Source organism: Aegilops tauschii, chromosome 5 (genome assembly GCF_002575655.3).
Source record: "Aegilops tauschii subsp. strangulata cultivar AL8/78 chromosome 5, Aet v6.0, whole genome shotgun sequence".
Classification (NCBI taxonomy): Eukaryota; Viridiplantae; Streptophyta; class Magnoliopsida; order Poales; family Poaceae; genus Aegilops; species Aegilops tauschii.
In genome coordinates, this window is record NC_053039.3 from 528,069,808 (window position 1) to 528,097,160 (window position 27,353).

The 27,353-nt window shown below is 48.6% G+C and overlaps 4 protein-coding genes across 4 annotated transcripts; all 4 read left to right on the forward strand.

The window, feature by feature from the left end:
* Positions 1-734: 734 nt before the first annotated feature.
* On the forward strand, positions 735-1,112 carry LOC109741440 (ethylene-responsive transcription factor ERF071-like). Its single transcript, XM_020300527.1, has one exon. It carries the CDS (start codon positions 735-737, stop codon positions 1,110-1,112), a length of 378 nt encoding a protein of 125 aa, XP_020156116.1.
* An 835-nt stretch (positions 1,113-1,947) lies between these two features.
* LOC109741450 (uncharacterized) lies at positions 1,948-8,201 on the forward strand. Its single transcript, XM_020300538.4, has 17 exons — positions 1,948-2,367; positions 3,066-3,168; positions 3,330-3,399; positions 3,484-3,522; positions 3,612-3,729; positions 3,825-3,882; positions 3,974-4,038; positions 4,145-4,151; positions 4,236-4,296; positions 5,252-5,311; positions 5,453-5,472; positions 5,557-5,622; positions 5,765-5,932; positions 6,023-6,280; positions 6,394-6,606; positions 7,236-7,507; positions 7,620-8,201. The coding sequence occupies exons 1-17, from the start codon at positions 2,264-2,266 to the stop codon at positions 7,762-7,764; spliced, it is 1,827 nt and encodes a 608-aa protein (XP_020156127.1). The 5' UTR covers positions 1,948-2,263; the 3' UTR covers positions 7,765-8,201.
* Positions 8,202-11,586: 3,385 nt separating this feature from the next.
* Positions 11,587-14,971, forward strand: LOC120964137 (protein FAR-RED IMPAIRED RESPONSE 1-like). The gene is made up of 4 exons (XM_040388567.3): positions 11,587-13,127; positions 13,213-13,311; positions 13,387-13,455; positions 13,661-14,971. The coding sequence occupies exons 1-4, from the start codon at positions 11,704-11,706 to the stop codon at positions 13,818-13,820; spliced, it is 1,752 nt and encodes a 583-aa protein (XP_040244501.1). The 5' UTR covers positions 11,587-11,703; the 3' UTR covers positions 13,821-14,971.
* An 8,158-nt stretch (positions 14,972-23,129) lies between these two features.
* On the forward strand, positions 23,130-26,593 carry LOC109741448 (protein neprosin). The gene is made up of 7 exons (XM_020300535.4): positions 23,130-23,629; positions 24,204-24,290; positions 24,377-24,637; positions 24,775-24,939; positions 25,129-25,182; positions 25,306-25,452; positions 25,939-26,593. Exons 1-7 carry the CDS (start codon positions 23,495-23,497, stop codon positions 26,314-26,316), a joined length of 1,227 nt encoding a protein of 408 aa, XP_020156124.1. The 5' UTR covers positions 23,130-23,494; the 3' UTR covers positions 26,317-26,593.
* The last annotated feature ends 760 nt before the right edge of the window (positions 26,594-27,353 follow it).

Below are 27,353 nucleotides of genomic sequence, written 5' to 3' on the forward strand. Positions count from 1 at the left end.
GCAAATAACAAGGTCTCCCTGTTGCTACTTGATGAGTCACATCACATCCTTGGTTCTCTGAAATTTAGGAGTTATAACTTATAAGACATCCTTTGACAGTACAAGGAAGGAAATACTCCCTCAGTAAGTACACATAACTAATCTGTGCTTGCTCTCAGCTAATCACTCCGTTCGAAAACACTTGTCGTGGTTTTATTTTAATTTTGAAATAAAATCACGACAAGTGTTTCGGAACGGAGGGGGTATATTGCAAACCTTTTGCTCTGTTAATCAGTGATGGATTACAGCTGTGCACTATGCCATGCGGACTCCTGTGCTTCTGATTAAAGTGGTTTGCTTTTGTTACTATGAATGTTTGTTTTTGTACGTTTGCAGTGACACCCGAAATGCCATCTTCAGGCACTGATTGATTGTTCTATCAAAAGAGGGGATAGAGAAACATGCTTGTAAATGGGCGGTACTATTGCCTCAGAGCATCTCCAACAGCCGCGCGCGCGGGACGTTTTCGCGCGCTCCAGCGGGGGCGGAAAACTAGCGCGTGCGGGAATCGTTTGCGCGCGGGGGAAAAGGCGGCAGCTCACGCACTATATTTGGCACACCGCTTCCAGCGTGCCTTTAAATTGCGGCGCTCGCCACGCGGCTATTCCACACTCTCTCTTCCTCTTCCGCTGCCACGCGCGCCTCTTCCTCGTTGCTTCCTCGCCTCTCCAGCGCCCCGCCACCGACACGCCACCATGCCGCCGTGCCGCCGAGGAGCGTCGGGCTACCGCGGCGTCCGCCAGCGCCCCAACGGTTGGTACTACTCCGACATCCGGTCCGGCGACGTCCGGCTCGCCCTCGGCACCTTCGAGACGGCGCACGAGGCCGCCCGCGCGTACGACGCGGCGGCGTGGCGCCTAGGCAGGCCGTGCCCGCAGATGAACTTCCAGGACGTCTACACGCTCCAGCAGGCGCTGGACGTCGCCCCTCCGCCTCGTCTTATCACGGCACAAGACCGTGCGGAGCACGTTGAGCGGCAGCGCCGCCTCCTCATCGCCGAGGAGGACGAGCGGGCCATGGCGGAGTGGCGCTGGCGCCACCCGGAGGACGTCACCGACGAGCAAGCCTACTAGGCGGAGCAGACGGCAAATCACCGCGCGGAACGGTTGGACAGGCGTCGGCAGAAGGCCCTGGCGTTATCGTAGTGCGAGATCGTTGAAAATGGTGGGCAGTCGATCTTTTCGGCTAATGATCCTCTTTGGGACGACATGTGGCTCGATACCTCGGACCAGACCAGCGAGGATGACGATGATGACGACTGGGAGTAGGTTGTAGTTGCATTGCACTATCTAGTAGTTTATGTCGTTGGACCTTAGTTTTATCTATCTATGCTGTGAAACTATGTAAAATATCTATGTATCGTCGTTTTTATCTATGAATTTTTATTTTTTAGTATCGTTTTAAAAATATGTACGCAATGTTCGGCTGCTGGAGCTACGCCGGCGCGCTGCATTTTAGCGCGGCTGCTGGAGCTACGCGCGCGCGCTAAATTTTAGCCCGGCTGCTGGAGCCAGCGCTGCCCGCCGCGCTTTTCCAGACGATGGGCGCGCTGCAAACCGCTTTTTAGCGCGTCGCGCGTTGGGCGGCTGTTGGAGATGCTCTCACAACACATTTGATTAAGATGTACACACTCTGTTCCTAAATACACATAAGATGTTTTTGGCAAGAAAAGATGTAGTAATAAAGCCGAAGTGTACTAAAAGAACCTTTTGTGGCATACAGTAAACCCCTTTGACAGTATGAACTTTTAAAGTATCGGATAGAGTTGTTATAATTAAACACGGACGGGTCAAATTCTAGATTTAATATTGGTGCTCACATTTTTTCTGAATTTATTTCATACGTTCTGACGATGTTATTAAGCAAAGTCTTGGCTAACCCATCCATCGGGGCTCCAGCCAGTGTGCCGTCGCCTGGACGTCTCCTTTCCCTCCCTCCCGCCTGGAAATGGAAGCAAACCGCGAGCAGAGCAGGGGGGCAACGGGAAACCCCCGACCGCGTTCGATCCCAAACCCAAATTCTTACGGCTATATCAGCCCCAACTTCTCGCCCCTCTCCTCCATTGCCTGCCTGTCGCCGGATCTCTCCCTTCTCCTCGACTCGAGCTACTCCTCGAGAAGCCGTGAGCCAGCCAGCTCTTGCCCCGGCTGCTCGCCGGGGGTTCCGTGTTCGTTCGTGGGCCGTGGGTGGGAACCGAGGGGAGGCCAGAAGGTGGCCGGCGGAGATGGGGTGGCCGAGGTGCGCTCTCGCACTATGGGCGGCGGCCGCGATGGTGGCTATGCTTGCCGCGGCGGTAGGGGAATCCGATGCGGGTCAGCTGGAGCGAGCGTAAGTACAGAATTTCCTCGCTCACGTTTCACGTTTGCTGTGCGCCTTTATGCGTGAATTGACCCCCCCTTTTCTTGCATTTAAATGTAGCTTGGATTCAAGATTATACTGTTGACGTATAAATGTATTGCCTAGTCTCTTTCATCAGATCGGTCTTTTGGTTGCATTGGCTAGAGCATGCACTTCTACATATACAACTGTTTTGCTTTTCTTTGTCAGCCTGAGCGTTTGGGTAGCTGGTTACTGCTTGCATGGAAAAGCAGTAATTATCATCTAGTCCCTCGAAAAAATTATTATCGTGTAGTTGTGGATATTTTTGCTAATAACATGATTTTCAGTTAATTACGCAGGCCACAATGAACAAGGTACGAAAATAAAATGCTAGTATAGGACACTGAAATATGTATGGCCTCACAAGTACGCCCTCTGTTCCTAAGTGTATTTAAACTCCCAAAATGTCTTACATTTAGAAACAGAGGTAGTAGTATATTGCACTAGGCATTTTGTACTGTAGGGTGAGTAGAAACAAAAAAGAAAAGGAATCAAGAAGTATATACACAAGAGACAAGAGTGGATTTCTTACTCCCGAGCTCCATGGAGCCCCCTGTTTTTTTGAAAAACTCGAAAATCATATTTTAAAAATTTCTCAAAAAGGATCGTCGTAGCCATCAGAACTTTTATAGATGCTACTTATGCAGGTTTCAGATTGTGGAGCCGGATTATGGCCACACCAAACTCCGTCTTTCTAAACAAGGCCTGGAGGCAATCCAAAGGATCAAGACTCCAATAGCTGCTGTTTCTGTATGTACTACGAAATTACCAATCTGAATCAACTGTGCCTCTCATTATGACATGATTTCTTTTTCATTTTCCTAATTATTAATGACACGATGATGCAGCCTTCACGTGTTTGTCTCTGTAGAGACTGAGTTCTATATATGTGTTTGTGCTTGTCAAATCAGGTCATTGGTCCATATCGATCAGGAAAATCTTTCCTTCTCAACCAGCTTCTCTCCTTATCATGTGATAAAGGTACGCCAAGCTTCTGGCCTCTTATGTCACTAGCTTCGGAGAAGTGGTTATTTTGACCAGGAGAATGATAAATCTGCTGTGCAGGTTTTGGAGTTGGACACATGCGAGAAACCAAAACCAAAGGTAAAATATGCCATCAGTTTAATCTTCTTGTGAGTGCTGCACACATATATGCTGATCTGAGATATCAACACACGGCTCCACCTTTGAAGGTATATGGATTTGGGGCACTCCCGTTGAGGTCGATGTCGACGGCTCCAAAGTGTCTGTCCTTTACCTGGACACTGAAGGATTTGAGAGCATTGGAAAATCCAATGTATATGATGATAGGTTTGTTGTTGTTGCCTACAAATAGACTCTGCAGTAATTACGCATTATAAATTTTTGGCTCTAAAGTAAAGTACGTCGTCTTGTTTTCATATTAGGATATTTGCTCTGGCAGCTGTCCTGAGTTCTCTTCTTGTCTACAATCTCCCTGAAACGGTGTGTTTCTAACACCCTTATGTCTACTCATATTTTATAGCTGTTAATTGATTTAGCGATTTTAAGGCCGTCAGTTTCACATACTTGATAGATTCGTGAAGCTGACATATCCAGACTCTCATTCGCTGTTGAACTTGCTGAAGAATTCTACGGAAGGTTTGGTTGCTGCCATTTCTGATTGGACCTTTTTATTTTAACAAGTGTATCTTCCTAGTGTGTTCTAACAAGTTTCTATTTTTCTACATGGCTTGTGCAAAACAAGGGTGAAGGTAATAATACTTCATTAACTTGACTCTCAGAGTTATGAAAATTAATTGAACACTATATGTAATTCGTGTCTCCTGTTTCTGCAGGGCCAAGATGTTGCTTTTGAGCCAGCAAAACTTCTGTGGCTGATACAGAGGGATTTCCTTGGTAAGTTGTTTGTGCTTTAATCAGGTCATTTTGTATCACGGGGTATTTATTTTGGCCTGTATTGAGTGCTAGATGTATGAATTGTCATGGGAGAAATATATATATAGTGTATCACAGATCAGATCATCAGAATTCTAATTGATTGGCGAACTTGGTTCCCCTGAATCCTGATCTCATTGAAACTGTTGCATTCTTTCTGAAGATTTGACCATTTCTGAATTGAAGAATTCACTTAGGGATATGATTGACTTTCCCTGTTGTAGATAGATAAATTCAACAAAATCTCTAAGTTTCTACTCCCACTGTAAACTAATGTTTAGTGATCTGAAAGATCTTATATTAGTTTACGGAGGGAGTATTTCTTTTCTCTTCTGTGCAAAAGAGTTTACATACCGTAGTCCCTTCCGCAGACCAGTAGACCACATTGTATTTTCCTGAATGGTCCTAACATGTTGTTTCTGTCTCGTCTTTTATCTGATTATTAAAACAGCCCTTACGTCAGCTGTAGAACCACACTTTGGCTGAATGTAGCAACTTAGAGATTAAGTAAATTGGCCTTAATCCACTTAGAGACATTGAAAGTTATGATTAGTTAAATTAGAGCTGAGATTTCGAATTAGCTAAGGGAGCTATCTTTATAAATAGGGGCTGCATGTATATGTGTTATATAATCTATTGAGAATAAACTACTTGTGAAGATCTAAATCCCAGTCCCCAAACTTTACCCCTCACATCCCCAGTGTCATGGCTTCCTACCCTTACTCCTTGGAGACATATCCCCATTGGCACGTCGCTCGGTCCTCGGACTCTTAGCAAACACAGCATGTGATTACTGTTTAGCCATGTCTAGTATTTGCAGTTCAGGGTTTGCTGATCATGTTTTGTTCTGAGGATAATTCACTATTTGGTCGAACTTCCCTTTTTCGTTTTTTAATTGTTAATTTTCATAAAACAGAAGGAAAATCTGTACAACAGATGGTTGACGAAGCTCTCCAACGGGTGCCTAACAGCAATGGTTAGTTCAAGTTATATTGCTGACTACGTATTTCATTAGTTTGAGATTCTTTTGCTATTGAAGGAACTCTGTTTGCAGCTGTTGGATCTCGGAATATCTTTTGAGCAGTTGAATTAACCTTCTTTTAATGTCTTATTACAGGAGACAAATATATTGACGAGGTACAATTATTTCAAGCTATATCTAAGTGGAAAAATATGATATGCGAGTTTGTTAACAAAAAAATGGTTTTCATGTTATATTAGGTCAACCAAATCAGAGACTCGTTGGCAATTATGGGTGATAACAGTACTGCTTTTAGCTTGCCCCAGGTGTGTTATAACTTATAACAAGACAATTATGGTTGTCCTACCCATAACTCAATCTTTGTTCATTCCAATGATTCTATGCTAAATTCTCTTTTGTGTCTACACCTGATTGGGAAGCTGAGACGATGAAATTATTCTTTTCCAGCCTCATCTCCAAAGAACAAAGTTATGTGATCTGGAGGACCAGGAACTTGAACCGTTGTATGTACAAAGGAGGGATGAACTGAAGCAATTGGTTGCATCCATGATAAAACCAAAAATTGTGCAGGGTAGAACTTTAAATGGAAAGGAGTTTGTATCCTTCTTAGGGCAGGTAGTGCTCGTTTGTGTTCAATTTTTTATGTATATTTAATCATAATATTTTCATGAAAAATATTATCTGACATTGTATGATTTTGTCTAGATACTTGAAGCTTTGAATAAAGGCGAAATTCCATCGACAGGGTCGCTTGTTGAAGTTTTCAATAAGGGCATCCTTGAACGTTGCTTGAAGGTGTATACTGAAAGAATGGAAATAGTGGGTCTACCGGTATCAGTTGATAAACTTCAGCTAGTTCATGGGTTGGCAGAAGATGAAGCTAGAAAGCTTTTTGACAAGCAACATTTTGGTAAACATTATGCTGCTCAGTCCTTCCTCAATCTTGATGAAGAAATAAAAAAGGTTCTGTTTGCAGCACTTAATTTTATGCACTTCAAATTATATACGCCCCATTTTTAGTTAATTAAAGAGATGGCAAAATCTATAATTTTCAGTTAACTGAATATTCTTTTTAGGTGTTGAGAAGCTATGGATTAGCCAATGAGTATCAGTCATCAAAGCTGTGTGAAGCAAAGTTCTCAGAGTGTGAAGAAAAAATGGATCACCTTCAAGCCTTGAAGCTTCCTTCCATGGCAAAATTCAATGCAGGATTTCTCCGCTGCAATCAAAGTTTCGAAATGGAGTGTGTGGGGCCTGCCAAGGGTAGCTATGAGCATCGAATGTCAAAGGTTTGTTTATTTCAACGCAAGATACCTTCCATGAGGAGAGATAATCGTCCACTAACTGCAAATCATACTTTTTTTCTCATAAATGAAAACTAGAAGAAATCATCCTTTCACTTTATATTCGTATGGCGTTCTAATTTAGTTGATGATGATTAACCACATCTTACTTTGTTCTGCTACTTCTATATATTTATTTGCTGTTTTCTTTCTAATAAAGTAAAACATTCATTGAAGTAGGTAATGATGTAGAACTAGCTTTAAGCACCTTTTCTGATTTATATGGATAAAAATTGGAAAAGGCCAATCATCTACACATTAATCATCTCTGAAATGCCAAAGTACACTTTCTGCAAGATGCTGTATTTTAAGGCCTGGAAACTCTCGTGGTGTATTTTATCTGACTCTTAAGGCCGGTAATCAAAGACTAATCATCTAGACACTGATGGTATGGCCAAAATATCGCCCTGCTGTTCTGTGAAAGGCCAAAGTAGTGCACTTTTTGGAAGATGCTGCATTTTAAGGCCTGAAAACTGTACTCTTTGAACATTTCTTACCGAAGCCTATATATGATCTCTCGTGGTGTCGTCTATTAGCTGACTCTTATTCCCATGCTGCATCGCATGCTCCAACAGATGCTCGCAAGGTCCCGTGCTCTGTTCATCAGGGAGTACAACAACAAACTCTTCAACTGGCTGGTGATCTTCTCCCTAACCATGGTGGTGATCGGGCGGTTCGTCGTAAAGCTTCTTCTACTTGAAGCCGCTGCATGGGTGATGTTCATCTTCCTGGAGACGTACACGAGGTTGTTCTGGTCATCGGAATCGCTCTACTACAACCCCGTGTGGCATGCCATCGTCTCTTCGTGGGAGGCCATTGTGTACAGCCCTGTTCTTGATCTTGACAGGTTAGCTAGCTTTCTTCCTTGGTGACAAAGTCCACAACATATACACAGATCTCTGTCTGACTGACTGACTGCTAGTATATCACTCTTACAACATTGTTTTTTGTTTGAGCAGATGGGCAATCCCAATTGTTGTCATGATGTCTTTCTTAGCTGTTTATTGGCGTTGCATCGGCGCAAGGGGAAGGATCGGTCGGTCGGTGTTACCCCTGTACAATGGGTCTTTCAGAAGCAGCTCCGGTCGGCCGAGGACAGATTAACGCCTTCCACATTTGAGAGATATGGATATGGATATGGATTAATAGATGGTTGCGACTTCAGACAGAGTGTTTGACACTATTCTTTTCATGATAAAATCGGAAGGCGGAGATCTCGGATTCTTTCAACCGGGGTGGATGAAGGCGCAAAAAGGGTTATGCTGCTGACCCTGTGAATTCCTTGGCATCACCAGGGTGTACTGATTAGTGATTACAAAGAGGATCCTCCATCATTGTTAATGAGCTCATGGGCTGGGAGCTTCAAAACGGACATCTGAGAGAGAAAAACTGGTTCTCATTGTCAGTGTATATATATTACTGCATTGTATGTATATGTAAGTGGAACTCATCACCATCTATATATATATATATATTGGTGATGAAATGTGACATGCATATGTGCTTGAAAGTCGAAATGCAGTTCCAGATTTGAATTGAAATGCCTGCCTTCACATGTGCAAATCCTAACAAGGTCTCACTTTGCTACTGGTTTTTATTGGAAACCTTTTGCTCTGTGAATCAGTGATGGATTACAGCTCCGCACTATGCCATGCCGACTCCTGTGTCCTGATTAAAGGTGTTTGTAACATGCGGTGCTTTCCATGATCCCGTCGCCGTCAGTGTTGGTAAGAGAAGTGAACAGGTGATGTGCCTGTAAAACTCTGGTGCCTTTTCTTCAGGAATTGGATGTATATTTTTGTGAGAAGAGACAACTTTTATCATGCTTCACTCAGCAGGGAATGAGGGTTGGTGGATTTGGGCCAGAAGCACTAATTATGTGATGATTCCACACTGTATTTTTTGGCCATCAAATCATTACCTCCAATTCCTTTGCTGTTAGGGTTATCTGTTACCCCTGGTATGGCCAGGGAATAAGTATGGGCTTGGTGGTGGTGGTGCAGCGAGATCGACATGGGCATGGACAGAGAAAGGTGGGGGATCTTATCATGTGTAGTGAGATGTGCCACCGCATTGTCATTTCTGTGCTCTCTTCTCATCTGATACAGCCAACAAATTCCATCCCTTTCTACTGCCAGCAATTTTCATGGCCAGCTAGTTATTTTTACTGTTTCGTTTCCCCTTTTCAGCTCTACTGGCTTGTAGTATATATATCCCAGCTTTCTCTTGGCTTTCAGATCCGAAGAGGCAAGAAATTGAATATACTTCAGATTCCAGACTCCGTAAAGGTACATTTGTATCCATCTCTATGATGTACGTAGCTCCTCTCCTTTTGTATTTGTTCTGATTCTGTTTCTGTTTCTGCTACGTACTTGCGGTGTTCCACAATAATGTGTGTGCATACCTAACCATGATCCAAGGAGTAGTATGATCCAACAGGAAGGCGGCCAAAGACAGCCTTTCTGCCTACCCATTATCCTCCATAACCCATCCATCTCGCATTTAACCCTTTTCGCACCTATATATCCCACAGTTGAAATGCAGTATGTATGCAACATGCCGAGACTCCTGCGCCCCAATTACTGATTAAAGGTAGTATGCAACATGCGGTGCTGTAAAAACTGTGGACCCTTTTCGCTTGAGGAATTCGATGTGTATTTGTAAAGACAAGGAGATTATCTTATCTGTGGGCGCACAACTGAACTTTTATCATGCTTGCTTTCTTCAGCAGGGTATCTGGGTAGTGGGTTTGAGTTCAGAAGCACCAATTATGTGATGGTTCCGCATGGTATTTTGCTGGCCATCATGTGTGGTTTAGTCTTTCAGTTTCAGTTATCCGTTAATGACATGCTGTGTGGTCAAGGAATTTTGTTAGCCCTGGTACGGCCAGGGAATAAGTATGTATGGGGTAGGTAGGTAGGTAGGTGGCGATGCATGCGGCCCGTAGTTAGACAGAGCGAGGTGGGGTGACCTTATCGTGTGCCACTGCATGTCATCTCTGTCTGTGCTTCTGGTCTGCTACGGCCAACAACACATTCATCCTTCCCACCACGAGCAGTTTTCATGCCCGCCTAAATTTTAATGATCCATTTTCCCTTTTCAGCTCTACTGGGCTTCCAGTTCCAGCCCTGAAGTCTGAAGAGTGAAGAGGCAAGAAACTGATGAATATACTCCAGAGTCCAGAGATCCCAAAATCTGTAAAGGTACGCTTGTACCCATCACTATTAATTGTACCTATGCGTGCGGCGTAGCTTTGTTATGTTTATTATGCTATATACAGTACTTTGCGTTGCTCTACATGTGTGTGTATACCTGCCATGCATGATCCACGGAGTAGTGTCCAAATACGGCCTTTCCGTCCATGCATTATTCACAACCCACGATGGTGCATGCATGCATTTATCCTGTTTTTACAGCATCATCAAGAAGCTAGAGAGGGCGTCATTCTCTTTCATTTTCCAAACAAATGATGCCCTGTCCTATCCTACTACGGTTGAAACGTAGCTTTCGGAATATTCACTCAACTGAACAAATGGATCAGGGTAAAAAGAGTGCCCATCACTCATTCTGATTGTGTGGAAGTGGAACCCTGCGGTGCGTGAATAACCTCGGCACATGATCGGCTGGCCTCATGGACCCTGGACACGCGGGGTCCGTCCCATGGAGGAGCAGACTACTAGTTTACCGTTGAGAGAATTCCTTCTATCACACTACTCTTAAATTTGATGCCTTATGTGACACTCCCAACTTTTTGCTTCCTCATGTGACTTCTTGTATAAAATTTATGCCTCACATGACACTGTCGTCGGTTCTGTTAAATCGTTCCGTCACTTTTTACCCGTCTGGACCAAACTGCCCCCGTTTGACTCGATCGAGCACCCCAGCCTTCCTCACGTCACGAGTCGAACAGAGACTCTCGAACGAAACCCCGAGCCCGCACCTCACGCGTCAGGGCGGAACCCTAGCAGCGGCGGCGCGGCTGTGTCACCGGAAGGCGCGGCTGAAGGAGAACCAGGCCGCGCGGCGGCCGAGGGCGGGCAAGGCGGGGCGACCGATGGCGAGCAAGGCAGGGCGGCCAAAGGCGGGCCTGGAGGCGCGGAGGGCGGACCTGGAGGCGCGGAGGGCGGGCAACGCGCCGATTTGGGCTAGTCGGCTTGGGCAGATTGGCAAGAAGGGTGAGTGCTTCGAGCTTGTACTCTCCAGATGCAGTTTAGTATGCTGAAATTTAGTAGCAATGTTTATGTATTTCTCTATGATTTGCAGGATGGATCCAGAAAAGGTAGTGCAGATGTTGATTGCATACTGTGATCCCTCCAAAGAAGCATATGAGCCTATCGCCGAGGATTGGACAGATGTTCAAGCGGACAACAACACAAAAGAGGCCGATGATAGTTATCTTTGCAACCCAATCCCGGAGAATGAGCATGTTGGTATTGATGAGGAGAAAATGTATTTGGAGAAAGAACCTATACCTCTAAAATTGGTTCTTTTTTCTGGTAAAGAGAAAGACAAAACCAATGTTTCTGAGGATGATAGCGAGGATGGGAGCGAGGAGGAGCCTGAAGTAGAGGAGGAGGAGTTGCATGAGCCAGATCATGCCCCAAATACAGAGTATGACCAGCAAGACCCTCCAATGACTGTAGGATCCACATATCCCAATATGGATGTGTTTAAGTTGGCTCTTTCTCAGCATGCAGTCAAACGTGACTTTGAGTATAACACAGAAAAGAGCACAAAACATAGGTTAAGGGCCTATTGTAAAAGAAGAGATGAAGATGATTGCCCATGGAGGATACATGCTTCTACAACAGCCGATAGGCGTACTGTAATGGTAATTGTCTAACCGTACTTATTTCTGAATATATCTTGCATAAATGTTGAGGAGATTTTAGCTTACTTGTATTCCTCTTTTGTAGGTAAAAACAACCTTTTGACCACGATTGTTCTAGTACGAAAAGGAAAAAGAAAGTGAAGAACGCAACTAAGTTCTGGATATGTGAGAAGGTGAAAGATTGGCTCATTGAAGATGCAACTCTAGGAGCAATGGAATTGCGAAAAAAGCTGAAAGAACACTACAAGATCAAAATCCACTACAAGAGAGTCTATATGGGTAAGCTGCTAGCCTTGAAGCAACTATACGGTGATTGGGATAGTAGTTTTAACAACTTGTATAGGTTTAAAGCACAAGTTGAAAGTTGCTGCCCTAATAGCATAGTGCAGATCGACCATCATACCATAAATGGTAAAATAAGGTTTAGAAGAATTTTTGTTGCTCTCAAACCTTGCATAGATGGATTTCTTAGTGGCTACAGGCCATATTTGGCTGTGGACAGCACCTTTATGACAGGCGGATTCAAGGGGCAATTGGCTAGTGCTACTGCAGTGGATGGCCATAATTGGATGTATCCAGTTTGTTTTGGAATTTTTGACTCTGAAACAAATGAAAATTGGATCTGGTTCATGCAATTGCTAAGACAGGCCATAGGATCACCAACAGGTTTAGCCATATGCACTGATGCTGGCCAAGCAATGATGACAGGGGTAAAAGAAGTGTTCCCGGAGGCAGAACATAGAGAATGTATGTTCCACTTGGTGAGCAACTTCAAGAAGAAGTTTACTGGAAAAGTCTTTGATGACCACCTATGGGCAGCTGCTTACTCATGGAACCCATATATATTTGACAAGAATTGGGCTGCAATGGAGGCAGTAAAGCCAGCCGCAACAGCATATATTAGGAAGTGGCACAATAGGTTGTGGTCTAGGAGTCAGTTCTCGACCATATGCAAGGTGGACTATGTAACCAACAACTTGGCGGAGTGCTTTAACAATTGGATCAAGCACCACAAGTCATTGAACTTGGACGATTTCTTGGACAAGGCGAGGCAGCTGATTATGATCTTCTGGAATGATAGGAGAAAAGTAGCAAAGAAGTTAGATGGGTTGATTCTACCCCACATAATGAAGAAGTTAAACGCATTGACTAGAGAATTCAACTTGGAGGTGGTAGAATGCTCAGAAGAAGTGGCTGAAGTGGTTGCATTAGGAGGCAGCGGTTTTAGGTTTGTCGTTAACTTGCAAGATCGAACATGTTCATGTCGACAATGGCAAGTTTGTGGTCTTCCTTGCAAACATGCTCTTGCATTCATCACATCACTTAGCGATGCTCACATAAAGAATTACGTTGATTTGTATTATTCCACTGAAAAATTCAGAGCAGCCTATTCCAACCTGATCCCTGCTATGCCTGACAAGAGCCAATGGCCTGAATCTGACCATGGATTTTTCATGCATCCACCACTACTTAAAGCTACAGCTGGCAGGCCTAAAACTGAGAGATATAAAGGTTGTAGTGACAAGAAAAGAAAAAAGGGCAAGCACTTATGTCCAATTTGTAAGGAATATGGGCATCATTGGCACAACTGTAAGAAGGGTAACCCTGATGACATTGCTGCAATGTTGGCTATTAGGTAATATAGATTACTCTTTCTTGCTTTTCTTATTATTTTTGTTTGCAACTACATGTGTTAACTAGTTTTCCTATTGCTCATGTAGAGAACCACCAAAGAAGAGGGCAAAGACTAGCAAAACAGCCCAGTCCATTGTGCCTTGCGAGGATGGAGTACCAACAAGGATGCTTTTTCCACCACCAAGGTTAGCACTTATACACTTCTGCCAATGAGTATGAAAACTCAGTTTATGTTCTAAGTTGTTTCTTTCTCATCATAGCCAAAGCTTGGAAACTACAACTAAGAAAAAGAGAAAACGTGACAACACTGAATCTGGAGGTTCAAAGAGGTACTTTTCTGTATTACTTGCTGCCATAAACTTGTTGCTGCTGCCATAAACTTGCTGTATTATGCTGCTGCCATAAACTTGCTGCTCTAAACTTACTGCTGCCATAAACTTGTTGCTGTCATTACTGCGATAAACTTGCTACTGCCATAAACTTTATGCTGTCATTACTACCCTAAACTTATTGTTGCCATACACGCATGTGCAGATCAAAAACTGGCTCCATTGAGAAGGCCAAGACGAAAAAGAAGGTTGCTAAGAAGATTCCGGTGCCACTTGACAGCCCAGCAATGGGCACAAGGAGCAGAAAGTTTAATCCTCCTAGCCCTGCTATGAGCACAAGAAGTAAAAGAAGGCTCAGCTTGTAATTTCATATGCTTCTATGCTCTTCCATTGATGTAATGGTTCTTTTGGAGTTCTTGTGATATGATGGTTCTTTTGGAAGTCCTTTAGCCTGACATATGTGAACTATTGGTGACTTATGTGTGAATCTGGTTGCTTATGGCACTTGTTGAGAATTGTTCAATTGATTATGTATATGTAAACTGTGTGTAGGGGATATGACATCAAAATGCAGGGGAGGTTTTGCCGATTTTTTGAATTTTTTTGAATTAGCGTTTCATTTATTATGAATCTACATGCACGGTTCCATATTACATAGTACAACAATATTTCTTGTATTTTTGTCACACATTGCACCAGGGTCAAAAGTGACTTTGTATGTGAAAAGTTGACACCGTTAGCTCTAAAAATACACTAGAGTGTCGTGTGAGGCATAAATTTTACACAAGTGTCCGTAGAAGGAAGCAAAAAGTTGGGAGTGTCACATAAGGCATCATATTTTAGGAGTAGTGTCATAGAAGGAATTCTCTCAGTTTACCGTTACCATGGTAACACAAGCTTTTTAGCCATGGCAACAGCTGCATTATTGCGCGTGTCTGCCAAGCCTCGGCCACCTGTGGACAAGATCCATTCATCCCCGCCTTCTTTGGAGCCCTAGAGGGGGCACTGATAAAAAGGGATTGGCTCCTAGCCTAGGCAAATCTAATCGCTTCACGGGCAAGCGATCGATCCATAGAGATAGAGGATTGTACTCTGGCACGCATAGGCTATGTCTTTCTTGGTCTTTTATAATTTATGGTTCGTTGGAAATCTGGTTTCCATTTGAGCTACAGCTACAGTATATCCGCGTGAACCCTGGAGAGCGCTTGGGTCTAGGATCTGTGATTTCACTCTGTACAGGTACACAGTATACTGCCTGACTCATGCATCGACTTGCATGGAAGATGGAATCCTGTTCAGTGCAATTTTGAGAGACCGCAATAATTTTCAAAGATTGCAACTTGAAAGGTCCATTTGAGACAGCTTTGTTTGTAGGGGTACTCATACGTACGGTAGATTGCCGCATACATTGCTTGCTGCAGTAGTACGTGGCAGCAGGATAGGTGGTCCAGTTAACATGGATGCATAGCACACGCTGTGATTGAACGGACCACAAAATGTTCCTGTGCGTAGTGCATAGGGGAGTACAATTAGGCACGGGCTGTCATTTTGGTGAGACGTCTCCTTCGGCCGGCGTCCCAACCACACACAAGAAAGCCATACTGTCAAACTAGATGACCTTTTGGTGTGTACTACAGCCCATGTATAGGTTTGGCCGTGTAGTCCCCTTTCCTGGATGCTGCTGACGGGGAAACGTACGTGCTTTAGATCATCTACAATCACAATTGGCATATTCAAGCCTCTATACACCAACAGACGTGTCCGCTGGCACTGACTGGGGATGTACGTCGGATTTCTTCACAAACAATCGTAGCAGGCATTTTCGATTACCATTCTCATACAAACTCATGCATCGTCATGATCTACGGAAACTACTACTATCAACTACTCCCTCCGTCCCATAATATAAGAGCGTTTTTTACACTAGTGTAGTGTCAAAAACGCTCTTATATTATGGAACGGAGAGAGTATTAAACTACTCGTCCTCGTCGTTAGAGATGTCGACGAAGTTGGTGTCGAAGCCGCCGATCTCGTGGTCATTGGCAACCGTGCGCATGTCCGGCTCGTCCTCGTCCTCCTCCTCGAGCTCGGCGAAGAGCTTGTCGATCTCCGCCTTCCGACGACGGAGGATGCGGCGGTTCGCCTCCACCTTGTGCTCCAGCTTGAAGGACTCAAGGAGGGCCTACTGCTCAGCCAACTCCTTCGCCTGAGCCACCTTCAACTCCGCCATGGCGTTGGCCATGTCAAAGCCCACAGGCGCCAGATCTGCCGCCGCTTCCTCCTTTGGCTCCTCCTCTAACGCCCCCTCCTCTGTCAGGCTCCGGCTCCTCCTCCTCCATGGCAGCATCATCCTGCTCATCCGGCTCCCCACCTCCTGTTGCTGCTGCTTCAGCTCCGGCGAATCTGAAGGCAGGCCGGCAACGACACGAGCAACGTGCCTTGCCCGGATCTCTCCTCCTCGAGCTACAGCTGGCGTTCCGGCGTCAACATGGCGTAGGTGGTGATCCTCTGCCGGGCCATGGCTAGCGGCTACGGCGAGCGGATGGAAGCTGACGGTGTGGGTTGGAGGGGAAGGGAAGAAATGGGGATGAGCTAGGGTTGGGCTGCCATTTTCCGGCTTAAATAGCTGGACTTGCTCCCTTGGGCGGCACGCCGGAGCGGCGCCATGAATTCTTTCGCACCGAGACCCGAAGGAGGTGCCCGTCGGACCGACGGTCTCTGTGTGTGACCGTGTGGGCCCTTACGATCAGTGCTACGTGGCGGGCACGTCCGGGTGTTCCCATATCCATTGCAGATATGGGCGAAATATGGAGACTGACGGTCAGTCTGGGTGTTTGGGCCGAACTTCAGCGACATGGTTGGGTGCGGTTTTCATATCCGGGAGTTTGGGGCGGGTACTGGGTCCGGTTGTAGATGCTATTAGGCAAACCGTACCTGTAGATTTTAGAGTTGGAGTACCAGACCGTGGACCAATGCATGTTGTTGGCACGTCGTTTGTTTATGTTGAAGAATGGCCGGTGGCGAGAGAATGATCAGGACGACGCCGTACTTCATTATCAGAATAAACACGGCGAGGACGACCCTGTGAGTGCGAGGCTTAGACTAGGGAGCTTGAGAGCGATCCGCATGCGAGGCATCCCTGTCAGGCCAGCCGAACTCGGGCTGGTTAGTGGTTACCACCTTCCCAATCAAACAGCACAGTGCAAAAGGGCATGGCCGTACGTGCCTTTGTGCCCTGTGCGTCGCATCTTTCTTTCTTTCTATCTATCTTTATCAGATTGGTAACATTTGTAGGCGGATACAAATTGAACGCTATTTGAATGATTGACCATGTAGAGCGTGTAATTTTTTTTAAAAAAAAAGGAGGATGACCCCGGTCTCTGCATCTGGGCGATGCATACAGCCACTTTATTAATTATTCTCACAAGACCTTACAAAGTCATACAACAGTAAGACTAAAGCCGTCGTCTAAGCAACAAACTGTCGCTACACCTATCCAGTTGATGAAGGGGCGCAGATAGCCTGGGTCTAATACCAAACAGACATCGCAGCCAAGCCTAACATCTAAGACCTGAGACCCCAACCTAGCCACTTGTCGGGTCTGGGGCACACACTGGTCCGGCGTGCTCTCAGAGGCCGCCGCCGCCAACTGCCACCGCTTCATCTTCAGAACTGTACTGATGCATCAACCTTGCTCGGTCTAGCTATCGTCGAGGCCACCACGACGCGCACCTCCTCCCTGCGCGCAAACAGCTGAGCACGTCGTGGTCGCCACTGATACACCTCAGTGCCATGCTGCCAAGTACCACCAGCCGACACAGCTTGAAGTCCTTGGAAGATATGTCATGCGTAGCACCTGCCGACCAGGCATGACAAAGCGTAGCACCTGTCGGTCAGGCATGACTTGACATCTCCACCGAAGCTCCGTGCAAGACGAAGCCGCTCCACCTTCTGCCTCTGACTTCCAGCGCTGCTCCACAAACGATACTCCCAAGAGAGACACCGCAGTGCCGTCATCGCCCGATCTGGAACACCAGATCCTAGGGTTTCCCCCGGAGCAGCACGAGTGGGTCGACAGTAGTTACACGACGATGCCTCCATGAAGGTAACGGCGAGAACGCCGCCATCGCCTGCCGTCGGCTCGGTTTTCACCGGCAACCATGTCACCCCTACTCGCAGCCGGGACTAGATGATGGATCTCGATATCCGATCACCAAGCCTCTGGCCGGACATCTCTGGAAGAAGATGACCACCACGTCCACCAGTGTCACCACGCCGGGCACGCGTCGCCGCCGGCACCCCCATGGTGCCTAGAGGCCGACAAGCCCCGACGAACACCACGCCTCGCCAGCCGCCATGGCCCAGGCCCAAGCACCACCAGATCCAGATCGGATCGGGGTCAAGGGCCCCAAGCCGCAGCCGCCGCGGAGGCTGCACCACTGGACGGTGCCCTGCCCTCCACCCCGCCGTAGGACCGAGTCATCGCCGGAGCTCCGCTGCGCCACGCTGCCAAGCCGCCGCCGGAAGAACTCGCGCCGCCGCCAGGGGAGAGAGAGAGACGCGCTAGGGAGAGGCCCCGCCGCCGCCGGCACTGCCTGGGCTTTCCCCGGCTGTGTCCCTCGGCGGCGGCGAGGGGGGAGGGAGGGTGGAGGAGGGCCGGCGGCGAAGGAAGCTAGGGTTCCCCCGAGTCGCCTCAGAGAGGGACGCGGGGGACGGGGGTAACTGCGAGGCCTCAGGACGCAAATGGTTACCCTCGGCGAGCGCGCAAACTTGCATTGAAAAAAGAGGTGTTTGATTGTCTCGTCATGAGTACAAAAACTACACTTCTTACTTCCGTGCCAATTGCGACGGGCGAGATTGTCTTTGGTTAGCACAACTCCCTTTCGAAGATACCACATAAAGATTTTAACCTTTAGTGGAATCTTCGACATCCAAATTTTCTTATTATTATCCACTGGGACCACTGAATGCGTGAGCGCACGATACATAGAGTCGACTGTGAAGGACCCAGATGTAGTGAGGTTCCAGTGAAACGTATCCCGTCCTTGTGTCAGGCTGGACGGCATTTCAAATAGGTTCAAAATGCTAATTCGGGTGGGAGCATATGCCTTATTATGGGCACTCTGGCTATGTAGGAATGATTTGGTTTTCGAGGGCAAAAACACCTCTCATTTGCAGGTTATTTCCCGCTGTACGCACTCGCTTCATACGTGGTCTACACTACACCGAACGGAGTATCAATCGCTATTCAAGACGGTGTGTACGCGGTTGGAGCGGGTGGCCAGAGAGGTCTTCACTCAGCATGGGTGGCGGCATAATCTACGAATAGCCGCACCAACTCCTTCGACATAGGCGGACTGTCGGTCCTATATGATCCTACTGTTGCTGATATGTCGCTTTTTTATATTCTTTCAATTTGTTTTTGTTTGGCTATGTGCATCTTAGTTATGTAGAGGCCGGGTGATGCTCATTATGTTTTTGTATCCGCTTGATGCTACATTTTGAGTCAATAAAAATGCCCTTTATCGAAAAATCTATCTTTGCTGTTCCTAGTTTATGTTGAGCATCGGATCCATCCATATCCATGCATGCTGACCTAATTAATTGGCGCGCTGCATGCCTGCCTGCCTGCTGCCTCCAGGGAGTTCGTTCGATCGGTCTTGACCGTGGGCTTCAATGTGGTATGCACGAAGACCCAAGACCGGACCGGAGAAGAGGATACAATGTTGCGCGTTCACTGCTTCGGCCGCTGCTTCTTGCATCGGTGCGTTGGGACAAGCCTGCCGGCATTGCTCGCTAGGGAGGGAGGGAGGCACACCACGTGACATTATATCACGGCGTTTGAACTGAACTCAATTGAATTGCGGCCCATGCATGACTGACCCCTCTTCTGTTCTTACCTAGGGTCCCAACGCCAACGCCATCGCCATCGCCCCTGCAACTGCCGTCCAGCATCTCACCACACGCCAAGCTGACGTACTATATGCCGATCGTGCTGTGTCTCCACGCACTCCCTGACGCTAACAAATTCCTTTTTTTTTTCAAGTCCGTTCATGTGCACATGAGCACATCCATTCAATCCTGCTCATTCAGCTTGGTGCACGACTGATCTCCATTTTGTGCCATCCTTCATCAGTGAGTGAGGCAGCGAGCTAGGGCATGCAATGCAATGATTTGGCTCTTATTATGGGAGGGAAGTAAGTATGGCCATTTGCTGTAGCAGAGCATCACTAGCTAGGCTTTTGGCAGTAACCACTTTGTTCATGGCCGATCGGGGAAACAATAATAAGAGGAACGAAAGTGTGTGGGAAAGAAAGGCGTCTTTCGGGCGCTTGTGGCATGAGGGGAAAAGCCAGCCAGGGGCTAAAGCAAATCGACGGCTTTCTAGCTCGCTCATCAGGGCGGATTGATTCCCTCTGTTGGCCATCTTGCATTGCCTTTTGTTTTACTTAAGCTCAGTGCTCCAGCAGCAGCTTGTGCACAAGCACATGCCGTGCCACTCACAGTGCACCAAGTGGGTTTTAAATGAGCTTATTAGCTCTAATCTTGAACTTACGAGACCAAAGCATGCATGGTTGCTTCCTGGGAACAGAAAATGGAGAAAACTCCAATCTTGTAGTCCTAGGCAGTCAGCCCTAGAGTGAAAACTCTTTCATTTTACTAGTACTGCTTTGTGCAGTGCTTTGCGCCATTCCAAGCTGATTGTGTTTCCACCGGCCTTCCTTCCCTGTGGACCCAGGAGTGAGGGGTGTGGGGGGTCCTGCCATGCGGGCCCTTGCCTCGTCAGAACAGAGGCGGACCACAGGTACTACTGCACGCACGCACGCAAATGAATCTTGTAGTGTTGTGTTTAGCAAGTTGTTGTTTTTACCCCGATTACCAAGACCGTAAAGATCCGGTCGTGGGGAGACCAATCAATCATCCCGTTTTACTACTACTCTACTGAACTGTAGCAGTGGTGCGTCGCATTCACCATGTGTTACTTACACTGCTGCTCCCGCAACGCGCCAACCAACAGATCAGACCATGACCAAATCACCAACCCCCGGCGGCAGCGGTAACACTATAATTACCGCGTGCAGTGTTTTACCAGGGGTTGTTTATGTAAATTTAATTACTACGTACTTAACTGTTGTTGGTGGTGCTGCTGACAGACGCGCCTCTGGTTGAGAGAGACTGATGCGAAAAGACATCCCCGGCGATGTTGTCTGCCGCAGTGACAGTTAAAATATTCAGCAGCAGAGTGATTAGCGTACGGACGGGGTTCTCGCCCCATGATACTCTACTGTTCTGTACCAACACTGACCCATTTCCCAGCATTTTCACGACCTGATGCGCGATGTTGTCATAGATTTTTCATGCATTCGAAATTTTGATATGCAGTCATACAGATTAAACACTTTTTTGTAGACCGTGTTTAGGATGCTTTTCACACCACACCGAGACACTGTCGCTAATCACACGGTGCATGCATGCGTGCGTGCGTCCGACCGCCCGCACACCGGCCGGATCCGATGCCGCACCACACCACCCCCACCACCACGGGAACTCTCCACCGCTTCCTTCTCACACGGGTGCGCGCGGCCGCTCCCTCGCACGCACGCACCGAAAGGAGAAAGGCGGGTGGGTCCATGCCATCACGGTCCCACCGGTCGGCGAGATTGCGCGCAGCGCGGCGGCAGCTCGCACGTGGACGCGGGTGCGGGGTGAGCGGGATGGGACGTGACGCGTCCCGGGGCCCGAGGTAGGTGGCGGCCGGCCGCCCGATCCTCATCGTGGTGGTGGTGGAAAAATTACCATTTGGGAAAGAAGATTTGGGTTTGGCAGGAGCACGTCCGAGGCGTGAGCGGCGGCCATAATCTTATCTTATATCCTTAAACACAAAACAAAGAGCATGCCCGGTATTATAATCGCAGCTTCGAGTTTGGTTTCTCTATAGCTCCGCTAAACTCTGACCGCCTATACAGCACGTGGTGAGAAATTAAAGACGGAGACGACGGAGCTTTACCACTTCCTCGCCGGCCCTTCGTCCTTTTGGTCGGCGCCTGGTGCAGATTGTCCGAGTCGTCGGACGAGGAGCAATGGTCGTCGTCATCAGAGGTGTCGGAAAGGATGATGACCCCTTTCACCCGCTGGACCTCCCTGTCCTGCTGCCGCTTGAGCTTTGCGAGCCGAGCCGCCTCCGTTGCCGCCTCAGCCGCCTCGCACTCGGACTGCTCAATGGCAATCCGGAGCGCCTTGGCATTCTTCCGGCGGAGCCACCGCGCACTCGTCTTCGCGGTCATAAGCGACCGACGGTAGACCCATTCAAGGAGCCGCGAGTCCTCGTCGGGCTCCGCCTACATCCCGCGGCGGCGGCGCACAGACTGCTCCGCCTCCTTCCTCTCCCTTTCCCGCTGCCTCCCGTGGCAGGCGTCGCGCGCCTCTTATTCCGGCGGGCGCGTCCGGGCCGGCAGGGCGGGCACAAGCACCACCACGGCCCCCGTGGGGGAGCAGCAGCCGGCGGGGGTAGGGGACAACGTAGGGGAGGTGCGGATTGCACAGGCCGTCTGTCGGAACTGCGCACGGGCCGAGAGGGGCCAGCGCCGGCGTCCAAGCTGCGCCGATGGGGAAGCTGCGTCTGCGGCGAGGCTGCATGTCCGGAGCAGCCCCCGGTCTCCACCTTGGACCGCTCCAAGGCGATGCGGAGGGCAAGCTCATAGTCCGGATCCAGCTCGGAGTCGGAGCAGCTGCCGGAGGTCGACATTGCGCCGAATTCGATCGGAATCGGTGCGGCGAGAGAAGAGGACTGAGCGAGGGAGGAGAGTGTGTGTGAGATAGGATTTCAAAGCGATGAGCCGGATGTTTTTTTTGGGACAACCGTGCGGTCGGTGGTGGGCGAGGCTTGTCAGACGGACGTGCCCGGGCCCACCTATTCGTCCCATATTTAGGGTTTCTTTGGATCACATGATTTGCAAAACAAAGGAATAAGAAAAATAGAGGATTTGATTGCCATGACGTAGCCAATCCTATGGAATTTTTCCAGAGGTCGGGCCTCATGTGTAAATTCCTCTGGAATCAGCACCTTGGCGGCCCAATCCTTAGGAATTTTAGTGACCCAATCCTATGATCCAAATGCATTCCATAGGAAACAATCCTAAGGTTTGATATCCCGTGAGAATCCTGTAAAAATCTTCCAATCCAAAAAAGCCGTTAGGGTGGATATGAGGGGCGCCGATCAGCCCGGGCGTTTGATGCTCGTCTGAGGCTCAAAAAAATCGTGATCGGTCAGTGACCGGACGGGCCGCCCGGACATTTAAGGCCGGTTTGAGACACCCGGCTGTAGATGCTCTTATTATAACAAAGTTGTTCTCTTTTCTGCATTGGGGAAACAAGGTTTGATGTGCTATTCCTCTACTTCAACCTTTGTATTTTAGGGTTTGGCATTTGGTAAGCATATCAAATATATTGCGCCCATCGCAAAGCAGATGTCATATTTTTCACCAAAAATATAGGCTACTGCCGGTAATTTTATTTTACTAGGGCCCACATTCCAGTGGGGGCTGGCTCCGTCTGACGTCCGGTCGCCCGGAGCCCCGGAGCAATTTACGAATGGTGTACCGCAGGGGCATTTCCGTCCAGCGCCCCGGAAAAAGCCACGCTCGAAAAACGGCAAAAGCCGCAGCGTGCGAGACTGGGCGGCGGACGGCACTCCCTCAGCAAAGAAAGAAAACAAACACCGCAGTGCACTACTGCCAGCCGCGGCCTCGCTCCACTGCCCACTTGTTGCAAACCTCGCTAGTCCCCAGCTAGAGACGGCGTGGCGCCCGAGAGTGTGCCACCGCTCCGCTCCACTCCGCACCCGCACCCCCGCATTGTTTCAAAATCCGCAGGCCGGTCCACGGAGGCGGCGCGGCGGTGGGTCGCCGGCGGGCAGGGGCGTCTCTGGTGCGGGAGGGGGTTCTTGGTTCTTGAAGCTCTAGCCCAAGCACGGAGGCGGGCGAGGGGATAGGAGAGAAGGGCTAGGGAGCCGGAGGAGTGAGCGAAGGAGAGGGAAGCCATGGCCGCTGCGCGCGTCGTCGCGTGCCTGCTGGCGGCGGTGATGTGCCTCTCCTGCGAGGCAGCGAGGTCGCCGGAGGCCAGGATGCACCGCCACCTCAAGCGCCTCAACAAGCCGGCCGTCAAGAGCATCGAGGTGCGTTTGTGCGCCCGCCGAGCTACCTAGATTCTTGCTGACCCTCTGCTATTCTTCTCAAGATTTGAATGGGGGATTTGTTTTTTCTTCCTTCCTGGTCAAAGCCAGTGTCCTGTGTCCGTTTCAATCTGCATTTTTGGGGGATTTGGGCGAGATTGATTCAACGGGCGCCGTTCTCGTCTACTCCAGTCGCTCAAAGTTGCCACGCCCGGATTAAAAAAGGATGGCCTTTCCGGGGGCTTGTTTTTTCCCGGCGGCTTGTTCTTGGGGCCGATTCGCTTTCTCGCTTTACGAATTTTGCAAAAGGCTAACCAAAAATTTCAATAGAAAGATGCCCACTACTTTGCGAGGAATTTCTTTCCTGCTTACTGCAAAATCTGAAGCTTCATCAGTGGATGCCAGCCAAAATAGTAGTACTGGCGTCCTTTTGCAATGCCATTCTTCATTTATTCTTGCTCAAACTTCAGTCAGTGGATGGCAACCAAAGTAGTACCAGTGTCCTTTAGCAGTGCTACTCAAACTTCAGTCAGTGGATGCTAACTTTCGTTTGTTTGTTTGCAAATCAATCGAGCAGAGCCCAGACGGGGACATCATAGACTGCGTGCACATCTCGCACCAGCCGGCCTTCGACCACCCGTTCCTCAAGAACCACACCATCCAGGTATGGTTTCAGATGCATCAGCAGCAGCAGTAGACGCCATTGTTTTTGCTGGATTCAGCGCTGAGATTTTTTTTTTGTCCTTGCAGATGAGGCCGAGCTATCACCCGGAGGGCCTGTACGACGAGTCCAAGGCCAATGTGGCCTCCTCCGGCGACGGCGAGCGGCCGATGGTTCAGCTCTGGCACCGGAACGGCAGGTGCGCACCGGGCACCGTCCCGGTCCGGAGGACCAAGAAGGACGACTTGATGCGCGCGACCTCGATGCGGCGCTACGGCAGGAAGCACAAGCCCACGGTGGCGAACCCGATGTCGGTCGATCTCGCCATGCTCAACGAGGGCGGCCATCAGGTACGTGCACGCATTGCATCCACCACCTATCTCACTCAGTGTTTGTTTGAGTGGCAGCAAGGAAGAAGAAATGCCACTGACTGACTGACTGGTGCTGTGCATGAAGCATGAACTCTTGACTGTTGTGAATTTTTCAGCACGCGATATCATACGTTCAGGGCGAGAAGTACTACGGCGCCAAGGCGACGATCAACGTGTGGGAGCCCAAGATCGAGCAGCCCAACGAGTTCAGCCTGTCCCAGCTGTGGATCTTGGGGGGCTCCTTCGGCGAGGACCTCAACAGCATCGAGGCTGGCTGGCAGGTACGCACCACCGATAAGATCAGCCAACCACCGATGTGATCACCTCGCTCTCGTAGCCCATGCCTGTCAACTTAATGCCACGCCGTCGCTGCGGTTGATTGATGGATAGCTCTGTTCCTACCGTTTCTAGCTAGCTCGGTGGTGTCACGGGCCCTGAACTTTTCTCTTTTCTGTTGGTTGATTCATCAGGTTAGCCCGGACCTCTATGGGGACAACAACACAAGACTGTTCACCTACTGGACTGTGAGTTTTTCTCCCTTCACATAACCGTGTAAAATACTTAAAAATTAAGCCTGCAATTCTTGGTGACATGTGCTTGTGTTGTTCTTAACCTGGATGTATATATGTTTATTTTGTGTTGTGTAGAGTGATGCGTACCAGGCAACAGGGTGCTACAACATACTGTGCTCAGGGTTCGTCCAGATCAACAACGAGGTGGCCATGGGGGCCAGCATCTTCCCCATCTCGGGCTACTCCGGCTCGCAGTACGACATCAGCATACTCATCTGGAAGGTGAGTGAGCAAGCGGCTCATCTTGTACTACTGTTTGAGAATTGTCACAAACATGAAGATTATTGCCCACTTGCTGCTGTGCTGTGCCCTTTACTCTTCTTGTTCCTTGACTGGACTCTGGGGCTCTGAAGATTATTCAGTACCCCTCAGCATGTGGCTATGTTACATGTTTTGTCAACACCTTTTTTAGCCTTGATGATTACTCTAGTTGTGTTTGTCAATAGAAGCCTCATGAAGCATTGCTACCTTTCACCCCAGCAAGCGAGTGCCATGCCGAGATAGAAAGTCATGTGTTTTTCATTCTATCACGCACGGGTAATGAGTGCATTCCAAGGCCTGCTTAGTGCACCATGACTGAGTGCAAGCATCTTCTTGATGCTAAGCGGCTAACCCCTACTGAAGTCTAGTTATATGCCAAAGCTAATGATTCTGTATGCCGTAATGCTGTCTTGTAATTGGTTTACATCGACGCATGTATATATGTAGGATCCGAAGGAGGGTCACTGGTGGATGCAGTTTGGCAAGGAGTACGTGCTGGGTTACTGGCCGTCGTTCCTGTTCTCGTACCTGGCGGACAGCGCGTCGATGATCGAGTGGGGCGGGGAGGTGGTGAACTCGCAGGCGGAGGGGGTGCACACGTCGACGCAGATGGGCAGCGGGCACTTCCCGGAGGAGGGGTTCGGCAAGGCGAGCTACTTCAAGAACATCCAGGTGGTGGACAGCACCAACAACCTCAAGGCGCCCCATGGGATGGGCACCTTCACGGAGCAGTCCAACTGCTACGACGTGCAGAACGGCAACAACGCCGACTGGGGCTCCTACTTCTACTACGGCGGCCCCGGCCGGAGCGCCAACTGCCAGTGATGACAAGAACACCACCATGACTGACGAGTGAGTGAAGTGTAGTGTGGTGCACCATCTGCATTGTTAGGCCTAGATGATGATAGGTGTCATGTGAATGGGTCCTGGTGTTGTCTCCTGATTTTTTTCTTTTTTGATTTTCTCCCGTGTGTCAATCAAGCCTTCTGAAGAGAAGCATGGCATGTGGTGTGGTCTGTGGTGGTGCACCAGTTGCGTGATGGCCTACCAAAGGCTCCTTTTTCATACTGTGGTAGTAGATTCATTCACCTGTCTTTCTTTCTTTGTGGCTATTATTGGATGGGGGTCTCTCTCTTCTTTTCTGTCTTGGCCGGCTTGGCTTAACCAAAGGAAAGGAAAGGGTTGGGGTTCATGCATGGCATGGGGAAGGCAACAATGGCTTTTGTTTCTCTTGGGCTTGGGAGGGACTCCTTTCCTTTCACTCCTTTGGATGCCACTATCACTATGGCACATCGAAAGCAGCAATGGGTTGTGTGTGTCCCGTTGAGTATTCTGGAACACCGTGAAGTCTTCTTCATGATGGCGCCGAAGCTAACAAAGTGCTCACCATGGTATTGAGATTATCCTTGCATGAAGATAGCAAGGCAGCATAAGCTGACAGAGGTTGAAGGAAATGATCTTTTGTGGGCCTGTTCCATGCAAGAATAGAATACACTGCTTGTGTTTCCTTGCAGAAACCAGATATTATTATGCTGGCCTGGAACACATGTCTATATTCATGGTTTTGTGAACCGGAGAGGAAGAAGGATGTGCGGTGCAGTCCATGGCTGCCTCCATTGACCGCCTCATTTGCCTGTCATAAGCAGTACGTAGATAATCTGGTCTGAATTGTTTGTTTTCCAAAGCCATCTCTGCTCGTGGCCTCCCCTGCGCCCATGCTGCTTTGTTTGTCCGAGCTTGGCCCGGCCCGGGGCAGACCGACCGCCCGCAATCAAATGTGCATGTCTCTCTGTGCGTGTAAGATGCTCGAAATCATGTGCTGCCGCCTCGGATCCCCAGCCCGGTCCAGTCAAACCTAAACC

Coding starts and splice junctions, on each gene's coding strand:
- LOC109741440 (XM_020300527.1), top strand. CDS start 735: ATGCCGCCGTGCCGCCGAGGAGCGTCGGGCTACCGCGGCGTCCGCCAG.
- LOC109741450 (XM_020300538.4), top strand. CDS start 2,264: ATGGGGTGGCCGAGGTGCGCTCTCGCACTATGGGCGGCGGCCGCGATG. Junction 5,312..5,452: donor ACGGGTGCCTAACAGCAATG/GTTAGTTCAAGT, acceptor GTCTTATTACAG/GAGACAAATATATTGACGAG. Junction 6,281..6,393: donor TTGATGAAGAAATAAAAAAG/GTTCTGTTTGCA, acceptor TATTCTTTTTAG/GTGTTGAGAAGCTATGGATT.
- LOC120964137 (XM_040388567.3), top strand. CDS start 11,704: ATGGAATTGCGAAAAAAGCTGAAAGAACACTACAAGATCAAAATCCAC. Junction 13,312..13,386: donor ATGCTTTTTCCACCACCAAG/GTTAGCACTTAT, acceptor TTCTCATCATAG/CCAAAGCTTGGAAACTACAA. Junction 13,456..13,660: donor GAATCTGGAGGTTCAAAGAG/GTACTTTTCTGT, acceptor ACGCATGTGCAG/ATCAAAAACTGGCTCCATTG.
- LOC109741448 (XM_020300535.4), top strand. CDS start 23,495: ATGGCCGCTGCGCGCGTCGTCGCGTGCCTGCTGGCGGCGGTGATGTGC. Junction 23,630..24,203: donor CGGCCGTCAAGAGCATCGAG/GTGCGTTTGTGC, acceptor TCAATCGAGCAG/AGCCCAGACGGGGACATCAT. Junction 24,940..25,128: donor GCATCGAGGCTGGCTGGCAG/GTACGCACCACC, acceptor TTGATTCATCAG/GTTAGCCCGGACCTCTATGG.